This window comes from Centruroides vittatus, unplaced genomic scaffold (assembly GCF_030686945.1).
Source record: "Centruroides vittatus isolate TY-2023 unplaced genomic scaffold, ASM3068694v2 contig_17, whole genome shotgun sequence".
NCBI lineage: Eukaryota > Metazoa > Arthropoda > Arachnida > Scorpiones > Buthidae > Centruroides > Centruroides vittatus.
Window position 1 is genome coordinate 371,249 of NW_027121033.1, and position 21,777 is coordinate 393,025.

Genomic DNA, 21,777 nt, shown 5'->3' on the forward strand with positions numbered 1-21,777 from the left:
CTGGTAAACTTTGCAGCTGGTAATCTGGGTGTTGTTACCAAATTTTCATTCTTTTTGCCTATAAAGAACAACAAAACAATTGGGTTTTAAACTTTATTAATGCCTAATTCTAGAAAATATCCCATTTATAAATTGGTCATTTCATCTCGGTACCCTTGTGTAACGTATGCCATACTTAATATCTGGGACCAGAATTACACTGTCATACAAACAACATTCAAATTTGAAGTTTAGAAAAGAATTATTCAAAATTGTATAAAAATCCTTATAAATTACTGCCTGCGCGTGGTCCATCCCACTTCTTACCTAAAATTTAAAGTTACGAGTGTAATGACTTTCAAAATCGATGCAATAAGAAAGATTAACTGAAGTCTTACCCATTACATGAGCCAATAACTCGAATCTATCCGAACCGAAGAACATTTCTGGCTTAGAATTGATGTGAGCCACAATGAGGGGTGATCCGAAGCCCTGAAACGAGAATGTTATTAGAACGGCATTTAAAAACCAATTAACAAAAGTTTAAAGTTATTACTCCGTAATTTAATCCTTTTTCGGTGAATTCTCTCAATCTGTCCTTAGTTTCTTTTGCAGTTATTTTTGCTGCCGCATCTTCGACTTCGGAATCCTTCATGCCTATCTCCTTTGCCGTCTGCAATACATAATACACTTCAATTTCTAAATTTGGAAAGATGAGAAAATCTGATGTAAACTTACTTCTTTCATGCTTTCTACTTGTGTTACGTCTTCAAACTAAATCAACAAAACATCCAAAATTAAGGAATGCAAAACAAAGTGAATTTTAGGTACAAATGCAGCTTTAAACGAGGCAGTTGGGACCTTATCGGAGCCGTAGACCATGCCCATGGGAGTAAACGAGTCAAAGAAACCAACAATATACACGACCTTCGTGAGATCTAGTCCTCCATAATTGGTCTATCCGAAAATTAAGTGAAAAAATCTGAAACTATTAGCAAAAACTACGCTAAAAATCAAATGTTTTCCACTTTACTAGAGATGGCTAAAAGCTCAAAATAAGAGAAATGCCATCATACCAACTGCTGGGGTGCTGTGTCACATTGCACACACTGTCATTGGTAAAATTGGGACTATATCTCTTAGCAGGTCACAGAAACTGATGATCTGTGTGACTTTTACTTACGCAATTCCGATAAGATCCCAACTGCCTCCTTCAGAGTCACATTTGTATCAAATTTTACTAAAGCATACTGTTTTAAAGATCTTCATCCAAAACTGTCTGGACAGCTGCTCGGTGTACTGAGGATACTTGATGTCTACCGCCGTGATGAACCGCTGAGTTCCCAGTGTGTTACTCATGATTTCCGAGAAATTCTGTTAGAAAGCGATCATTCGCAAACAGCAAAAAACATCTGACATATTCACCCCTTTATACTTACCTCCGGTATGCATACTGGAATCTTAGTGTAATCAGCCAATCGCTTCAAGTCTTGTCTCATGTATAGAGCCTTATTTGCCACAAATGCAGGTGGATTGTTACCTGTAAACACAAGTTTAAGCATCACATACCATAGCTATACGGACCACTCTATAGTGGGAATTACCTGATTCCTTCATAATGCCACCCAAGAAGAATGGTCTCCATTGCAAATCCAAGCCCCACTTGACTTTGTATCTACACAGCACCTATACACAGACCATTTAACACACGTGCTTATAATTTGGGGTGCGTTACTTGACAAGAAGTACCGACTTACCTCGAAAGCAATCCAAGAATAAGGCGAAACGACGTCATAGAAGAACTCAACAGTGATTTTAGAAGGTACCATGCTCGTCACGTGTTCGATCAGTTAATAGTAACTCCTGCAAGAGATCACGTGATCAAAAATATAATTACTTTATTATTTATATTTACGTATTTTTAATTATAAATAATGCAAAAATAATAATATTTTATTTTAATGGCCAATTAAAGGAAGATAAAGCGACGACAACGCCTCCGCCGCCATTTTGTTTTTGTGTATATGAATGAAATTTCATTATAAATTAAAATATGGAATATCGTCTAATTTTTCGTCCTATTAACCATAATAATAATAAAATAAGTTTCCGAGTGAGAAATTTTGACTTTATTTTATTTTTTTTTTTAATGTTAATTCATTAGGCACAATTTTTGTGTCCACCAGATGGCGGCCATTCCGACTCATGAGTGACCTCTAGCGAACGAAAATGTCATATTTAAATGGATATTAAAATATAACATAATTAAAAATTTATCGATAAATTTTATAATGATAACATTACATTTTTATTCAATTAAAATAACGTAAATTAATTACATAACACAATCACAGTATATAATTGAATTATAGAAACGTAATTTTAAAATTCCATGAAATTATCGTGAATTATTTTAAGTATTTACGACTGGAGGAACTACGCGCGAGTGATTTTCTTCAAAGCATTTTAAAATATGAAGAAAAAAATCGACGTTACTAAACGAGAGCATTTATGACATGCGAATGAAACTGGTTCGGAACGAGTCATGATTTTGAATGAAGCGAAAAATTCTACATTTTTCATTGCATAGTTTAGAAAATTGACCCTAATTAAACGCTCGCAAACGATAAATAAAGGCATCCTGTTAATTCTACAATTAATCAAAGCTACGAGCTGAATTTATATAATACTTTCTAAAAAAGTTTTTTTCCTCTTTACGGGATGAAAAATTAGTTAAAATAATCTAGTTTTTTATTCTAAAATTTTTACTCGTTTTGCATTTTTTTAAATTTATATTAATTAGTAAATATTAATTTTAACTTACTAATCTCACTTTTACTCAATAGATGGAGCGTAAATAAAATATTTTACTGCCATCTATCAGTGTTAATATATACTACTACAAACGCATTCGTTTAATAAATTATGTATGAATTAATTTTATAATTATACTTTTTAAAAAGTATGTTTAAAATGTCGTTTTAAATTCAAATTTAATTTTCATATAAAAATATTTTTAAACGATTTAAAAATAATAATAAATAACAGAATTACGGCCCTTTTCTAAAAAATGGCGACCCTCTTCGAAAAAAAACTCCACAAGGCTGCGGTTCGATCATTTCCTTTGAAATCCCCATTAATTCGATTTTAATTGAGTAGGTAGCGACGATTCTGTAAAAATCGTCGGCGCGTAAGGTTTTCTATTAAAGTAAATGCTAAAGTTTTTGAAACTATGATTTCCCTTAGCAAAAAACGTCCATGAATCCTTCGACTTTTTCTCCCCTTCCTCCATTCAGTGTAATTGGAGAAAGGGAGGAGACGTGGAGGAAATGTTAAAAAGTTTCAAAACCGTATCGAAGGACAATACCGTGAAGTGTATAGGATCTGTTGCGAGTATTCCCATTCACTTCTTTGAAAATTCCGTCTCGCTTGTTTGCCGGTGCGTGAATTAAGTGAATGGGATGGATACTATCCAAAATTGCTACATCCGGTCGGTTTGAAATCGTCTGAATGGAAAAATTTAGGACGGGGGAGGAAGAAAAAACCTAATACTATATCTGAAAATCGAATTCGTCCATCCCCGGTATTAATTTTTGCGTGGGGAACCATAACAACAAGGAGAAAAACGTCGTAAGAATTTTCCGCGTTTCTAAACCTTCGCTTACAATGCCGTTATGAGATTCGGAAACGTTGCTCTCGAGCTACCTGTTGGAAATTCGGGTAAAATTACATATATTTATTTAATATGCAAGCTTGTATGAATGATCAAAATCGGGGCACCATTTTGTGCATCTTAATTAACTTGCGTTAATGATAATATTGGTTTATTCATGTGGATTTTAATAACATACGAGACGTGATTTGGTTCCTTATCGTAGAACAATTTATTACGCCAATGTGTACAATTGTACTTCCTGCCATGACCTATTCATATGTACAGTATATCAAACCTACGAATGTACTACATAGAATGCTTAATTTTAATGAACATCCTACATCATTAATTAGAGCATTGCTCTCTGGTAACACTACTAAAGCGCGTTACTGTGACGAATTTCAAAATTAATATTTTTGAATACAAGGATCTATGTTGCAACACTGATTTTATTCCATTTAAATAGGGGAAAATGCTACCGAAAGTGCATTTTAACATTTTTTTTTTTTTTTTTTTTGCTAGGTTACACGTGTTTTTCGTCCCGCTTCTTTTAACACTATTTAACTGACATTAATACCAGTAATAATCCCTAGAGTGTTGCCCATTTGGGAACTTATCTACTGTATTAATGTGCATTTTTTACTGCGCAGGATCAAATTATTGTTTTTTTGCTGTGAAATACAGGATAATCTTCAAATGACGTAGCACATGAAACAGTTGAAGATGCGTTAAGTCCTCTGTAATAGTAGATACAATATCTACGTAACTGTATAAATATGTAACAATGATTAGATGCATACTAAATTTACCCAACAATGAAGCAACACAACTAAATACGCGTAACAATTAACATGCAACGATGACGATTGTAAAAACGAAATATTACGATTGCCACTAAATAACAATGCTCAAATACGTACCAATTACGTAATAACTCTAGCGGTTTAAACTAACCAATTACGTGACCGTAAATTCAAATTAAAAAAAAAATCTGCAAGTGTTGCCAGTTTAAATACCTTTTTAAAAGTACGAATTTTAAAATTTCACAGTTGTCGCGGAACTGTATTGTGAGGAGATTCGGGGCAAACAACAGTCCATTAATTTCCCGGGACCCCAAATTGTCAAAAGGGGCCCTTTCTGTTGTAAAAGCGGGCTACTGAAAAACCTCATCATTCACGGATTTAAACAATACCGGCTGTGAAATGAGTTTTTATTATTATTTTCCTTCCTCCTCCCCCTTCTTTTATGCAATCTTTTAAAGCACAAACAGACAAACGAGCGTGGAATGGGGTCAAGCAGGTGATAATTTGGATAATTTCATCAACCTATAGTCTGTAAGACTCTCTACAAGACTAATTAGGAGCTTCTTGGGGTGTGTTTGTAAATTTATCACTGTTAAATTGTGGCTCCCGGCTCTTTCTACTTCCATACTAACGAGCTTTTGCATAATGGTAATCATCGAACGTTCTTTTATTTTCTTTACACTTCGCTTATCTTCCCATTTTAAACTGTCACTTTCGGGGATTTATCCGATCCGACCCGCCATAACTCCTCCTACCGAGAAAAACTCTCAAAAAAACAAAAAAATTTATATGACAGAGTCACGTGATATGTCTGTTTATTATTTCGAAATAAAATTTAAAAGAAAAAAGGAAGTGGAGCAAAAAACAAAGGATGTATTAATATTTAAAAATTGTCTACAAGTATAAATTCACACTACGTGGTCCGCATCTATCAATTTTTTTAATAAAAAAAGATTTGATATATAAAGTCACATGAGTTGTCTTAATCTCAATTTTTTGCCGGTTATTTTAATTATTTAAGAAATTTTAAAGCATTTACTGATTTAATTTTAATGTTAATAATAATAATAATATATTATAAAATAAGGTATATTTATTCGCGTAATTTGATGACGTATTATACATATAAATATATTTTTTCGATTTTCAATATTAAGGCGATAATTTACAGTTATCTTAAATAAATAAATTTCTAATTCTCATTAAATTATTTTATTCAATTTGTCATTCTAATTATCAAATTATTTAATCGGTCATGTGATCGGGTGTAATTAAGCGGCTGCTTTTTAATTACGATTTTGTCAACTTGGAGGCGCTTCCAAAAGCTTAATTAATCATAAGATTTTCTTATTTGTAATCTAAATAAAATTAATTCCATTTGCGTGACTAAAAATTAAAACAAGACGAAAATAATTTCAATTTTCCTGTCGACGTTTGTAATTATTATTAAATTATCGCTGATAGAAATAAATTTTTATTCCAATAGAACCTAATTCAGCGTTCCGTGTTTATTAGTCCAGAACCACGGGATATATGAGTATTTTCAACAGAGTGGATTAGCTGTTTAATTCTTTAGTATTTAATTTCATGCGAAAAGAGTGCTGTTAATTTTATTAACCCCAATGTAAACTGGCCTTCGGCCAAATTTACTAATAAAGTTTGAATTTGAAATTGAATTAATCCGGATCCACGCTGTCTAAATTTTAGAGATTCGAAACGGAACCGAAAAGAAAGAGAAAGAAGTATGATCATAAGCAGAATCGAATTAAATTTGGCGTTTTGTGTTTATTTGTAGATTTCTCCACATCTGTTATGGCTATTGTAGTTGCAAAGAATGATAATTCCTGTGGGAACTACGTACTGGATTTCCTCCGCTCATTCATAAAGAAATTTTTCAATCGCTACGTGACGTCATCGCATTTCATTCATTGCGGAATTTATGAATGAATGGTGACGTATTCCCGTCGGAACTCTTTTACAACTGAGACGGTTATTCACGTGATCGACCGTTATAAGGACGGGCGAGGCATCGGCATCCGGATCACGGTTCGAATTCTTTATTAAAACGTCACGCATCACCCGGCGGGATGAAGGTGGAGCGACGAGCCCAAAGGCATCTTATTCAGTAACGTTCTAGTCACGTGGAATCACTAAATTTGTATATATATCACGTGACTGACAGAGGGGAAATGCAGCATCGTTGAACCTACTCATTCTGAGACAATATCTGACTACAAAGTAAAATTTACATGCGAAGAATCGGATGTCCAAGAGCAGGAACTAGCAAAAGAACCGAATTCGCCCACAAAAGTGCAGGAAGTTGACCTAACGCCCAATCTTCGTCCTGCTTTCGGGTTAATTCCTGCTCGTGTGGGCCGTACAGGCGCTTCCAGCAGAAACCTTTTTTGGTTTTTGACCTCATAACCTCTCCATCATGCCAACACGCGTTATGCCCCATATTGCAATAGATGACAGGTGCTATTCTACCACTCAAATAACATTAACGTAAACCCTATAGTTCATGCACTATAAATGGCAAAACATTATAATAAATATCCGTCTAGAAGGGCCGATACTCGTGAAATGAGTCTTCCTAGACGACTTATTGTTGAGTCACAGTGACAAATTTAGGCCAGGGACATTTTAAAATGTCATCGTTATCAAGCCCTTAGATGTGATTGACCTTTGCAAGGTTAGGGAAAAAGGTGTGGTCCTTCCGCGCCCGACCACATGTTCGACAAATCTTTATTTGAACCAGCTACGGATACTTATCTTTGATCCACCGCCTTCTAAGGGTCTTTGGTACAGATACAGTAGCATTTAACAGAACTCGAAGCCCTTTGCCCCTCTTCGAGTTGCCCCATCCGAGTAGAAGCAGACATGTGTAATGCATATACCAGCCGAATTGGGCGGCCACCCCGTCTCGTGTTTCCTAATCTGTCGAGACTGATCGGTGTCAACTTTTAAGGCCTTATATTGGTGACAATGTATAATTAAACACGGCCCACAGATGTAGTTTTACAATCTGCAAGGCAAAAATTATGGATTTCACGGGTGGGATTGGTCTAGACGAAGATACATAATGCTATTTTTAAAATCGGCCTAAAATTTTTTAATCTTATATTGTAAATCAATTTCTGCGGTAAGAATCCCAATTCTCAGTATCGTTTAAATTAGCTAGATTACAGAATCTCGTTGAATAAGTAGGCCTACATATTTTGCAGAGAAGTACTTTACAGACCGCGTGTCGAGTTTACAGCTTCCACTTTTTAAAAGACGAACAGTAAAAGAAGCAGCCACAATTTGGTGCTTGTAAACTTATCATTTAGTCAACGATACAAAGTCACGTACTTCAAATCTAGAATTTACAGGATAACATTACCCTTTTAACAGCTCCTTAACACGTGACATTATTACGTGAGTGCCCCTATTATCGTGATACAAATGTCTATTATGACGTCTCACATCTTTTACGACTTAATTATATTTCTCTACCACGTGACTCGTATTTCCGGAGAGGTTCTCTCCCCCGTACATCGCTATCATCTGGTGTTAAATTCTTGTCGAGGGACGTGTCTCGGTCCGTGGATACCAATTCAATTCAAAAAATGCACGTGACTTGTCAATAAACACGTTCCAGCTGTCCGGAGATGTCATTCACTGTCTCTCACGTGATTGTTATGGAATTATTTCGTTTCTTATATGGTCACGAAGTTATTTCTCTCGGCCGACTGCCATTTAATCTGAGTTTACGTTACGCCACACTCGTGAAATTTATCGATAAGTCGTATCATTCATCGATCCTCCGTAAATTTTTGAGGAAATATCGAGCAGAAGCACGTGACCGGCGAGGAAAACAATCACCCGAGAAAAACTGAACTGTGACGCATCAGGGTAGAAACCTTATTTTCTTCCATTACGTCCTGCATTATGTACACGTGAGATCTGTAGATGACAGGGGTCAATTTCACTAATGCATTTATTTCTGTTTAATGTTGATCAGCTGGATGAAACAAATCGTATTACCATGACCTATGACCTCTGGCACGTCAGACATATACCACACCAAGACATGTGGAACAGCGCGCTACGCGAATTGCAGAGTAAAAGACGCACATTTTTAAGCGTGCCACGTGACTCGCAGCGAGGTTAAGGTGCTAATCACGTGACTCGTGGTGTCACCTCCCGATTTTTGTCACCTTAAAATACGTTCGCGTTTTTAATTTGTTTGTGTAGACGCTTTCAACAGGATGCTACTCATGAAATATTCATGAATAGAGCGAAGTTTTCGATATCGAGATAGCATCGTGTTAAAATAATTTATATTGAATATTTATCGTCCCGAGGGATTAAATCTGTAATTTAAAATCGAAAACTGTTTTTTTTTCGTGCGAAAATAAACTTACCGAATTCAAATGGAAGACATAAACTACAACCAATCAACTAGCGATCTTATCCGCCTCCGTCCGTATCATTGGTTAAATTTAAAACGAGATATTTTTAAAATTTGAATTTTTAAAATACGTCATCCGATTCCTCCAATTAGCAATTGAAATCGTGACTTCACTCGACAAATGAATTTAAAATGGAAACGGTGTTTTTTAAAATTGTTTATTACTTCTCTTATGAATTATTCAATCGTTTATTTTCTTTCATTTTTAATAAAAAAATAATTTTATTATTTTAATTATATAAATTTGAATTACGTCGTTTCATCCGACCAATCCGATTCCGATATAGGAACTGTGATGTAACCATTGAAAAAAGGACGATATTTCAGTTTAAATGTAAATTTTTAAAGAAAAATTTGGTTTAAAAATCATAAAATTTCAGACGTTTTAAGCAAAAATTAATAAATTTTACATTATTTTAAGATGAAAATAAGAATTCAAATGAATATCGGGAATGCCGCTTATTTCGTCACGTGACTGATTTAAATTCGAAAAATTTTCTGGAATAAATAAAAGTCAAAGCAGAAAATAATAATTCGAACTGGCCGTAATTAAAGACGAAATAGTTTTTAATATTTATAATTATTTGACGTCACGTTTCTGTTCCTAATTTTCCGGTCACGTGACGCGATTTAAACTAGATTAGTTAAATTGAAAATATTTAAATTCACGTGACGAAATTAAAAAATTTTCTAAGAAACCAATCACATGTAAAACTCGTTGAATGCATAATTAAATTAATAAATAAAACTTATTAAGAAGTAATAATATTTAAATAAGATTGACAAGTTTTTATCGGATTAAAAATTAAAAAAAAAAATCGGAAAATATACATCTGCCTCATTCGTTACAACCGGTTATATGTATTATTGAGCGCTGAGGTATGCTGATAGGAAGAAAATAGTGCCGTGTTGTTTTGATACATTCGCGGTTAAATCGTAAAATACTTTAATTATTTTAATACCGTTTGATTAAACAGTCGTATTTCTGCATCAGAAATATTAATTTTTATATATAAGTTGCGTATAAAATGCAAATATTTACTCGGATTGATATGCGAATGGACGAAACGTTTCGACCAATAGGAGAAGAGATGAGTTTAGTAAAATAGGGGAGGTAAAGTTTTCGTTTCCATAGCGATTGTGGACTTGAACGATTGTTTGTTACATAAGCGCCCTCTGAAGTTATGTTTGAAACTCTGTGAATTTTAATACTCAAACTTTTTTTTTTAGTGTAAAATCGCCGTGAATTCGCCCAACAGGTAAGCATTATTTATTATTATTATCATTAAAAAATTATTTTAAAATTAAATTTTGCTTTATAAACCATTTCACCGAATATAAAAATCGGAAATTTCCTGCGTTGTACTTATGTATTTCGTACACCCGCGAGCCAGATGTTGTATAACCGTATACCCCTGGGTTACATAGCAAACATCCTGCGCTTTAGGGTCGAAATTTTCCTTTTTGCAGCATATTCTTTGTAAAAGCGGTCTGTCACTTAACATCTGGTTCGATTCTGTCCACACTTGACAGATGGGAATGTCGTTGGAACTGTCGCAGATAGAAGCGCAACACCCCTTTTTATGTGTTACAAAATAGAAACCAGGTTTTAAAAAAAGTGCCAAAAAGCGCAAGAAAAAAAATGAAATTTTTAACTGCAATTTTTCACTCATCGACGTTGCCGGGCGTTTTCTGGAGACTTTTAGAGGGCCTCGACGTTGCCAACAATATCCAGACCCCTTCTCGCAACATCGTTTCCCAGAAGGATGTAATTAGTAGATCTGGATACCATCTGTGCCTTATTTCTCTACCTGGCATATGCTCTTTGACTTATCGTGGCATCCTCTTAAAAACCACGCGAACTCCCCCTTTAATAAGATTACTAATTACAGCCCCCCGTTAACGAAGAAATTTAAAAAAAATGAAGTAAAATAACACACGCACTCGCCTACGAAAGTGGCACATCACTCGAGTTTACTCACCATCCCAGATACATGTCTGGACAAACTCACTCATGTATTTGCTTTGTAACCCTATCTGAGGGATGGGCTGTTCTCGTGACACTACCAGCTCAATATACACTTCTCTGCAAAATTCTTATATAATGCGCTTCATTATTAACAATAATTGATGATAATAAATTCTGTTTTGGTTCTTGACGTCCCGTGCTCTTTTTTTTCTAAACAGTTGATATGACGAAAATACACAAAGAAACAAAAACCGGATGGACGGAAGAGAACAAACTTAAAGAGAAACAATTGCCGAAAGGATCAAGGCAAACCGGTGAAAAAGATAAGAAATCGAAGATGAAGCTTCTCAAAAAAAGGGAATATCAGCGTTTAAGGTCTATGGTCCCATCCATTGCCACTAATCCTCACGTCTCAAAGGTAAACAAGAACAATCGGTGCATAAATTTTAGAAGTTTCTAACCATATTTAAACCTGTTTAAGGCGTTTAAGCAAGCCTTAAATATGTTTAGAAAGTTTTAAAAACTACCATTTTCTAAAAGCTTTCATTTTAAACATATTTACGACTTTTTAAACACGTTTCTAAAGCGTTTTAAAAGCGTTTAGCCTTTAACTTTTAAACACAATTAAGGTTTTAAATATGTTTTTAAACAACTAAAAATTATTTCAGAATTATCCATGTTTTAATAAAACTTTTTTTTCTATTTTTATTTTAAATTTTATTGTTTTTAATTACAATTAACGAAAGCTTAATTGTGTTTTATTAATTAAAATAATATTTTAAATGAAACTGATTTTTAAATTCACACAATTTTTAATCAATTTCGTCTCGTGGGAATTTTCACCGACGTCATTGTTTTCCTTTTCGTTCAAGTTCATTCATTGGTTTTCATTTACGAATGAAAATGATTTAAAAAATATATTAGTCAATTTTCAATTTTACACGTGTATTTATTTGTCAATATTATTTAATAAATGAAACTGATATTATGTGCTTAAAAAAACGAATCGATTTCGCACCGTTAATTGTAATTAAACGTGAAATCGACGCAAACTCTAATTGCAATTAAAATATTAATCGGTTTCCCTCTTAATTGTAATTAAAATCGTCGGATGCCGTTTCGTTTTTTTCCTCACTTCTTAATTCTTTTTGATTTAACGCTTACGTCACCCGATATTTAACGTTTTTTTTCGCAATCTTACGTGTAATAAAAACTCGTTATAACGTTTCCGCAACCGACTGAACTTTATATAAAGTATTACAGCCGCGGAAAAACGCAACATACTGTTTATATAAATATTAATGTAGCGTTAAATCAAATATATTATCATCCGGAAAGGCGAATTTAACGTTGCATGCCGCCCTACCCTTTTTACAACGGAGGATTTTACAATTTAAAACCCCCATAAAGCAAAACAGTTTCGACATCTAACCTTGTTATAGGGTCATCTTACCAAACCGACAGCCGGGGTGCTTCTATATTTTCAACTGGCGAGAAGGGGGGGGAGGGGAGGGGAAGGACGTCGATATGGAAGCAAAAGGCGAAATCCTATATATCCCCTATCGGCGTCGAAGTATCAAAAACAGGTTTACGAAACCACTAAAACCACTAGGAGTGTATGAAGTGGGATATGGAACAGATCAACCACCAGATGCTGAGCAATCCTATCATCACAGCGTTATCTAACGTAGCAGACATCTGGTATATAAGTGCTAACACTCCATCTGGATTTCGTTACTAAAGAATCGTTTTTTAACAACAACTATTTATCCGATCGCTATCAGTATGTACACACAAGAGCGATTTCTAAAAGAAGGGGTCCTCTTTCAGAATCAGGTATATTGCTCCGTATTGTTTTCTTCGTTTTTTTTCCACGTTCTAGACTACAAAGGAGCCCTTTTTTACCGCTGGGTGGCGTCGTGTCTGCCTAGTGTCTATCAATGAGCCTGTTGACAACACTCTACGAATGTTTTGGCGTGACTTGACCCGTTACATACAGGTTACCTGATGGAATGGCTACACGACCACGCGTTTCGTAAACATGTCATCGAGAGTGATTGTCAGCATCTAATTAATTCGAGTTTAAACGGGGTGTAATTGACTAAAAGTAAAAAATAAAACTAAAAAACAAAAAAAAGATGGCTACTAATTGCCACCCGATACGTCACCGATAGCTAATTTTGAAATCGTTTATTATCGAGCTGGCAAATTTAATTGTCATTAAAACCGATTAATTGCGTTTAACGAGTGAAATTGATGAGATCTAATCGGTATTTATTAACGTAACTGACAACGTAACTGATTATTTTGAATTATGAAATCGACACGGGAAAAAGAAATCGATTGACATTAAGTCTCGGTTAATTGTGGTTAAGAAAACTGGAAATTAAAACGCAATTTGCTAATTACAATTAATATGGAATGTTTTTTTTTTTTGCTTTTCTGAATTTTACGTTACATTTTTGCACGCCTTTTTTTCAGGTAACGGTGATAGAAGAGGCTATCAGATATATCGACCACCTCCACAGTGCCCTGATCGTAAAATTAAGAAATCGAGGCCTGCCACAGTGTTTACAAGGTAATTCTTGTCTCCCCTCTTTCTCCTGTTACAGGCAGCTGCACGTTTGAATGTCTTCCCTTCAAAAATAGAAAAAAAAATGCATACATATTCATGCGATATCTAAACAAGGAAGCTCTCTTTGCCTGTGCACAAAAGACTAATTGAGTGAAAGAGATGTTATTTAAGGAATCAGGAACTGGGTTCGATTCCGTAGAAGGTGTGACTGGGTTTCGACGGGGCACCTCCCAACGCAAACCTGTTGAAAATGTTGGTGTAAACGCCTCTTAACAACTCCTCCGGCTTTTCTCCGGTCGCCGGAGTTACTCTTGTTGATGTAACAGTATCTCCCCTTGGTGTTTAACGAAATAACATATTGTACGTCTTCATTGTTGCGACGTTGTGTTGATGTGTTTCTACCCTCCATCCAGATTCTTGGTTGGCAGAGGGGGAGGCTAATTAGACACGCTGTCCGAAGGTATTTTTGGGAGGATTGATTAATGATATCAGTTACGTCCTCCCCGTGTACATATTAATTTTCCCAAAAAAGGGGGGCACTGGTGCCACGACGCCATTTTTTTTATTGTGACGCAGCTTTGGGATCTTCGTTGGAATAAATTACACTAATCCCGTGTTTATTACACGAAGATCACGTATGAGATGTTGAAATTGCTCCCGTAGTAAGTTAATTTATTAATAATGAAGTTAGAAGAGGAGAAAAAACTGAAAAGGTTAGTCAAATAGCGAAGTTGAGTTTTTATAGAAGCGAACTAGGCGAAGTCTAATCAGTTTGACCTTGTGCGGTCCATTGGCCCCCAATGCACGTGTCAGCGGTACATCCCACGTCTTCAGACACCTGCCAGTACACCTTATTAGTGCAAAGGAGCGGAGGGAACAAAGAAAGAACCTGTTTCCTCTTCGAGTTCATAGTTAGCCATCAGTCGAGGGCACTCCTTGACACAGGGTTCGGTGAAGTGTTTTGTTAAAGAACGGCCCCGAAGGTAGTTGGGCACTGTCCTCTTAGTTGACACAACCATAATCCCATCCTCGTTTATCTTGTACCTTACCTCCCTCGGATAAGCGCTAGTAAGCTTTCAATACGAGAAAGAATCGTGAAGGAATTCAATTTTAATTTCATAAATGGCATTCTGTATCCAGGTGTTTTCCGTGTTTTCGGGGTTCACCGCTTGTTGATTCTTTAGCGGAGTTCTGGAATGAGATTCTAGAAGTGCTCGGATTTCAAGAATTAATGGGGCATATAATATATTTAAAGTTCTCACAGATGTCTCTTTAGTCGGTGAAAAAACGCTTCTAGAGCTTTCAAGTAAGATCCTAGAGTTTCTGTTCTAGTAAGAGATGCTTCAAGTATGCGCCGAAGTTGTCGACTATTTCAAGTATTGTTTAACAAACCAGAAATTCTTAAGTTGTACAATTTTCATGGGCAATCGTGAAGGTCTTTAAAGCCTCTACAATGTATAAAACATTGAAGGGAGTTGTACCGCGTGCAATTAGTATTCAGAATGTAAACAAGAACACCAAATTTCCGTGATCTTATAACGCATTATGGAAAAAGAATAACCCCATGCAAATATACGAACCGATCATAATCGGGTACACGTTAAGATAAACTAGAAACCGAGGTTAAATTGTATGGCTTGGGGGTGGAAGTGCTTTATCTTTTTCACCGTCGACTCCTACTAATTAATCATAAGAAACACACCCAAACAAATTGGTAGATACAGGTAATTGTTATCCTTCCCAACAATACCCTTATCTTCAAGGTCATTCCATCGGGATTATTTCATAAAACCATTTATCCTGTTGCACAGAAACGTGATTTTTTTCCGGAACGAGAGTCGCTAATCCTTCTCCTCCTCCTCGTTTTCAGGATCTTCCATCGACGTAAACCAATTGGGGCAATCCGAAATTCGAGAACTCATACGCCACTTGGTGGTCAACCCGACGATGCCCGTGCCCCAGCGGTGGATGAGGGAGAGGAACCGTCACATCCCATCTTACCACCTCACGCGCCACAGAAAGCTCTTGTAAATCAGGTGAGTAACAAATAAGGGATTAACACCACACCGCAAACCATCGATACCGGTCTAATAACTGGTTTCTTAGCACCATTTTTTTTTCCTCTCCTTACAGCATGCACCCATCCATCCAGTTCTGTGCCTAGATGAATTTTCGGGACGAGCCATCCAAGACTTGGAAGTGATGCGAAACAGGGGAGAGAGAGAGATAATCCACCCCCGAAATTATTAATATTATAGTCGCGAAGTGTAGTTTGGGTGATTTCATTAATTTTTGGGGGGCTCCTTTTCGATGCAGGTCGGCCCCTTCCTGTACCAAACGCTTCTACTATGGGATATGGGCGAATTTTTCCCCATTAATCTATGTAAATAGCCCAAAAAAATTTATAAACATGTACAGATTTATAGCTAACGTGTGAATTTGTTTTTTATATATTTGTATGAATAAAAGCTATTTTTTATTCTTTACCTCTGTCCTGTTTGTCGGGTATGGTCGAGGGAATTTTTTTGTTGGCGAGGGCATGTGTTGTCGATTTTATTTTTTTAAAATATATATTTTATTTTCCTGGCAACGTAAAAAAGTTCCGGATACACCCATGCTGACACCTATGGTAGAGGGCAACACTTCGAGCGTATCTAAAGCCCTCTTAGAAGACAGAAGGGAGTCTTTCGCCCGGGGCGAATGGACTTGGTTCTGCATACCTCGAGTGCAAGGTCTCCCTCCGCCATATGGCGTAAATTCCCACACTTCGATCTCAGCGTGGGAAAGAAGGGGAGGTAAAGCTGCAGGATTGCTTACCGGTTCCTATTCTGCATGCTGCGCCATCTGCCGTCACTTGTCCTTCGCAATTACGATGCGACATCGCCGGACGCCAGGTACCAACACAATAAACTGACTCACAAAAGCGCGTGATGTCCCTTTCTGAATGGTTTCAATGGCGCCATATTGAAAAAGCTGGGGGTCGATTTTTCGTGAGCGGTTACATTTAGAGGAGCACGAATACCATTTCTTACACAGGCCGTGTAAATAAATTATTAGTGCCTCACGATCTGGCTTTTGGCTTCGTAGATTTAGAGGGTGCCACATTGGTCTTTCGGAGTTCCTCACGATCTGGCATTTGGCTTCGTACATCTGTTAGAAGTATGCAACATTCAAAAATACGCTCGTTTCGGGTGCGATCGATGCTAATTTGCATTACTGATAAGCACTTAAATGGCAACACACAACATGGGATTTTTATCTATAAAATTGGTCCCTCGCTCGAGCTCCATACTTCGACAGTTACGATAACAAATCATTTGTATGCGTGTTACCAATCTGTTATTTATTCAGCCGTTCTGGATTGCAGACTTTGTTATGAAGCACAGCACGCTGCAACGTTTCATAAATTAAGTTTAAAATAAGTACTAGAATTAATGGTGAGCCTCCAAACGGTTACGCAACCTCCTAGCGAATACGTTAAAAGTCAAGTGAGTTACACATAGAGAGTTCCTCATGAGTCGCAGTTCACCAAGTTCCATTGTCTATTTTTTTCTGGTTAATTAATGACGTTTCCTCTGGCCATTAGTCATTTATTGTTCTTTAAACGAATCGGGGCCCTCCAAATTCTTCTTTCGGCCTTTTAAAACAATGATTTCTAGAATTAGCCCTGAGTGCAATGGGGTTAACAACGCACTTGATTGGATTAACGGTCGCTGGGTTTTATAACAATCATTTTTCCCCCCTCTAATCTTAAGAGGCTCGATGTAGCCTCGAGGCTCAACAGGTGGTTGGGACAGTTGCTTAGTGGGACGGGCGGAAATTAAAACAATGTCTGTAATTTAAACGGCAATAATCGTAAAAATGAAATAGTTTCGTGTCGGATGGGTTTGAAAAACCCGACGCCATCTTGATTTCTTATTTTTTTCGCATGGACGAGCGCAGATAACACACCATTTTAATTTAAAAAATGAAGCATTTTAAGCCGCCAGTTTATGTTAATGATTAATAAATCGGACAATTGTAGAGCAAAAATTTAGCAAATGTTCTTGTTAAATCCAATAAAACCATTCATTTATCGAAGTGCAACGTGGTGCTTTCGTGGTTATTTTTTCAGCTTAATCGCCGAAGTTTCCGGTGCAGAATTTAAATTTTCGGCAATTTTTCTTCTAACAGAACATTTGTAATGAGTTTTTCGGTTGATAACCTGAAAACTGCTAGAAATAGCAATTTGGCAATGGCAATGAATCTTATTACGCAAATGAGGCCGGAGAAGCCGCAAGACGTAACCGGAATTTTAAGGAACCGAACGATTTGGGGTGATGCAAATAAGATTTTCTTATCGCAAAATGGAAAACCCTTCTGTTCGATATTGTCTACCCGGATTTTCTAAAAGCGGGGTGACGCACGCTGACGTAACGGTTGCAATTCGTCACGTAAGCCAAGCCGAACGGATTTTTTTCTCTTGGTTACGTGAGTCTGCATCCTTGTTTCGATGGTTCAAGAGGTCGAGCAGGTGCAACGGCTCCCGATCTACCCCGATACAAAAACAACTGAAGAAAAAAAAAGAACTTCGCGTCCACCTGCCCTTTTCCTTTCACTGGGTCAGTAAAGTGCAGAGCCAGTGACAATAGAAATCATTGGACGTGGTGGGGCCTCCGGATGAATACTAATAGTCGGGTAAGCAAAAGGAATAATTGCTTAGAAGGACGGGGGCCCCGGAGGCACGGTGTCGGTTCACCTTGTCACGAGTCACGTGAGTAATAAACCTGTCGTAAGAAGATAAGCGCCTTCTACTCGTAAAGCACCCGCCCATGTTAAAGAGAAGAGGTGAGATACTTTATGTAAGACCTTTTTCTTTTGATGTTGTGTAATTAGTCGTTACATGGAGGCCTCTTCCCGAGTTTACGTCTCGGAAATAAATTCGGTTAAAGGAATCCATTCGACTCGAGGCCCTCTTCTTTAAACATCGGCCCTCTTAAATAACCTTTATACCGAAGCCGATGAGCGGAGTAGAAGGCGGAAATATGTGACGAGGGCCGGAAGGGCTCAAAAACCTACAGAAAAGTGATCTAATTCGTTCGAGGCCCCTGTCAAGGGCTTTGTGAAAGGTGATTTATCGCACTTTTGTTTTACAAACTACCTGCAGCTGTCAACGGGCGGGACAATAGAGGGCCATCCATCACGACCACTGATATACGGTCCTCAGAAATAATGTCATCCCGCCTGTCACTTTCTAGCCTTCGGGCCCTGCTCCTTTTTTTATCGAGTATTTTTCCACTTTCTTGGGAGCGATCCAGACATTTTAAGGGCTCTTAGATTTTTAGTAGAGTTGGGCGAGCCGTGTTTCTGTACAAGTTTAGATCAGTATTTCAAAGATATGGCCCAAGTCCAGTAGATACTTGCAGCTATAAAATGGGTCTACCGTTTCTATGCCCTGATAAGTTATAGCAGTGTTTGATATTTCTAGATAACACAGGAATATAAAAACCATCTCTATGAGGCCTCGCTAGGAAAGACCACTCGCTTCTGAGTGAGTTTTCATTCTACTCTGAAAAAATATATCTAAAGTTAAATTTACATTATAAGGTCCTGAAAATATAGCACCTTCACTAAGTGTTGGCCGTATATTAGGAGGCCTTATGACGAATGAACATGAATTTTCAGAGAAATACAATTAGTACTCTGAGAAATCCCGAAATCCCGTTAAAAATCCCGATGATCATTTTGACTAATGAAGGAATGGAGAATTTAGGTTTTGAAATTAAAAAAAGGCCCTCTCTATTATCTTTACAGAAGGATCATCCCTTTAAATGGGGGATTAGTTTATCAGTCAGGGCCTCTCACTCTCTCTCTTTAAAGGGGGGAAGCGAGAGGCCCTATCGATAATAAATAAATTCAAAATCGAAAAATTCACTTTCACTAAATAAGTACTACCCGCAGGCCCTTCTACAAAATGTTTCTAATCTAAAAACAAGTCTTTTTAGTACTCAGCCCTTCTAAGTGCCGACACGACATCATCTCTTTCTTATCTTTTTCTTGTTCGCACTTTGCTTATCTGTAAAAGGTCGAGACCTGATTCTCTTCACCTGAAAGCCCTTAATTGTTATGGAATGACATTTTACTTATTTATGAGGGCTAATGAAGACTTCCTGATGGATTTTATTCGTCAGGGGGCCCGAGAAGGAATATAGGAAGGATGAGGTACGGCATCGGGATCAGGACCTGTTACCAAACATTCTACTATAGACGTCCCTGTAGAAACGACCCCGCTCGGCTCCTTTTTACAGGGAAAAAAGAGGGCCGGTGGAGAGGGGGAGTCATTTTTGGCGAGTAGCTCGGGGTCATGAATTCTTACAGATTGTTTACCTTCACTCAAACACGGGGCTGAAAAGAAAACAACGAAAAAAAAAAGGAAAAAAATGCAATCTTCTCCCCGCCTTGGGGGTCCTGCTCTCAATTTTCACTTCTTATTGAGACCTTCGGTGCCCTCTTCGCACGTGGAGCCCTATTCATCTGCCAAAGATCCACGCCCGACATCTGCTGGTGACGTCAGTGAAACGCCTTTAGTAGGGCCACCCTCTATTTTCGAACTAGTCAAGTGTCGATTTACTTAGCTTCTCGTGAGAATTAACACTGATCGAATGCATCTGTTAGATTTCAGAAGGGCCTATTTAGTAGACCTCCTCGAACTTAACGGAACTTCTCATTTTTAAACGGCATCTCAAGAGGACCAACGAAAATGTTTAACGAAATCATAAATTGATTTCGACTTCCGAAAGAGCCTCTAATATGAACAACTGTCCTGTATCAAGGCCTTATCCGAGAATCCGAGATTTGCACATAAGCTAAACAAGCTACAGATTAGGGCCTCGTGTTATATATGAGTCTATAGCCTTAAGGCCGTGCATTTCTACATGTATCATTATTTGGAGGGGAAGGGCCTCTAACATGAATAGCTTACGACCGCAATCTAAGCTCAGCCCTGCTCAGAGGCCCAACCATTTTTGAAATTTTTCATAAAGTAACAAATGAACAATACCGAAACGAAACACCTAAATTTGAGGCCTCCGCGAATATGATGCCCTTATAAAAAGTAGGATTGTATCTTACCAATTTCTCTTTTTTGTAAAAGAATAATAAAAATTTTAGATATTCATTTAAAAAAAGCTCTAAAGCTCTAAACAAAGGCCCCATTCTAATTTAAAAAATTATGCAATTAATTGGGTTATCTTTTAGGCAGAAAAATACGCTCTTGTCAATTTAAAATCGTTGCAGATCTTATCCCCAGTTTAAATAATTTATCAGAAGAGATGAATAAATAATGAGGCCTCATTTTTATTCATAGTAGGCCTCGTATCTTTAATTCATCAGACCTACCCGACTGCGGTTACGAAGTTAGTTTAATGAAGGCAGAGAAATAAACTACAGCATAATTAAGACCGCATACATGATCGTGAGATCCCGTAAGGGACCCCCAGATTAAACTTCCAACAGTTTCTGCAAGGGACCTTCTGGTTGTACGAATAGTAAAATCGAGAGATTTATACGATCGACTCCGTAGGCGAAGGGAGTGTCACAAATCGGGGCCCCCATATCACAAAAGCGGAGAAGCTATCAATACAGGGGGCCCCCATTTTATTTAATCCGCCACTTCTGCAAAACGCGTGGTGGAGCTAACCTACTTGCAATGGCGTGTAAATAACGGTTTTTCACTTTTGATTTTCATTCCTGAGGCCTTGACCGGAGTTTGTAGAAATATTTACATTAAAACCGAGCGTGGGCCTCAGCGCATTTAATGAATAGCAAGTTGGGTTATCTTCAATTGATCTCGCTTAAGTGTAGCGGCCCGGGGTAAAGAGAAACGACCGTAAGCAAACCGAGTATACCCTCCCTTCCGAATGGGGCCTATTACGCCATTGTTTCAGCCGTCCGTAGATAGCTTCATCACTTTTCTCATCTGACACCTTATAATTAACTTCTGCGGTAAAATAAGGGGGGTGGAGTTGCAGAAGCAAAGCCGCGAAGAAGGTCTAATTTACCGAATTGTAGTAGACGTCTAATTACGGGGCATAAGTGGACCTCACTAGCAGTTGAAGGGCCTCCTCATCCATCTTGATCCCGGTTCGAGTTTGTTTTTACCTTTCCGCTGTCGCGGCGACAACCGAAAATGGATGAAGCCCAATCACACCATACGGGATTGGCACGGTAAATAATGTTCTTTACACGTTCGTACAGATCATTTATGGTGTAAGTAGGAGGCATGAATCAGTCGTGTCAGTGGGCCAAACAAGGCCCCCGTCTGCATCTCTATCTCGTTGCTAGTCTAAGTGAATCCGACTGCGA

The 21,777-nt window shown here is 37.4% G+C and overlaps 3 protein-coding genes across 3 annotated transcripts in view; 1 reads left to right on the forward strand and 2 right to left on the reverse strand.

Moving 5' to 3' along the window:
• The window catches only part of LOC136969072 (ubiquitin carboxyl-terminal hydrolase MINDY-2-like), a 114,670-nt gene that overhangs the window by 87,001 nt on the left and 5,892 nt on the right, over nucleotides 1-21,777 (reverse strand). The window lies entirely within an intron of this gene.
• Nucleotides 80-1,941, reverse strand: LOC136969105 (glutathione S-transferase kappa 1-like). Its single transcript, XM_067263206.1, has 8 exons — nucleotides 1,737-1,941; nucleotides 1,584-1,665; nucleotides 1,419-1,519; nucleotides 1,231-1,353; nucleotides 718-753; nucleotides 536-652; nucleotides 378-471; nucleotides 80-306 (listed from the first exon to the last, which is right to left on the reverse strand). Exons 1-8 carry the CDS (start codon nucleotides 1,806-1,808, stop codon nucleotides 266-268), a joined length of 666 nt encoding a protein of 221 aa, XP_067119307.1. The 5' UTR covers nucleotides 1,809-1,941; the 3' UTR covers nucleotides 80-265.
• LOC136969059 (uncharacterized) lies at nucleotides 10,007-15,920 on the forward strand. Its single transcript, XM_067263142.1, has 5 exons — nucleotides 10,007-10,149; nucleotides 11,078-11,277; nucleotides 13,341-13,437; nucleotides 15,305-15,470; nucleotides 15,568-15,920. The coding sequence occupies exons 2-4, from the start codon at nucleotides 11,083-11,085 to the stop codon at nucleotides 15,463-15,465; spliced, it is 453 nt and encodes a 150-aa protein (XP_067119243.1). The 5' UTR covers nucleotides 10,007-10,149; nucleotides 11,078-11,082; the 3' UTR covers nucleotides 15,466-15,470; nucleotides 15,568-15,920.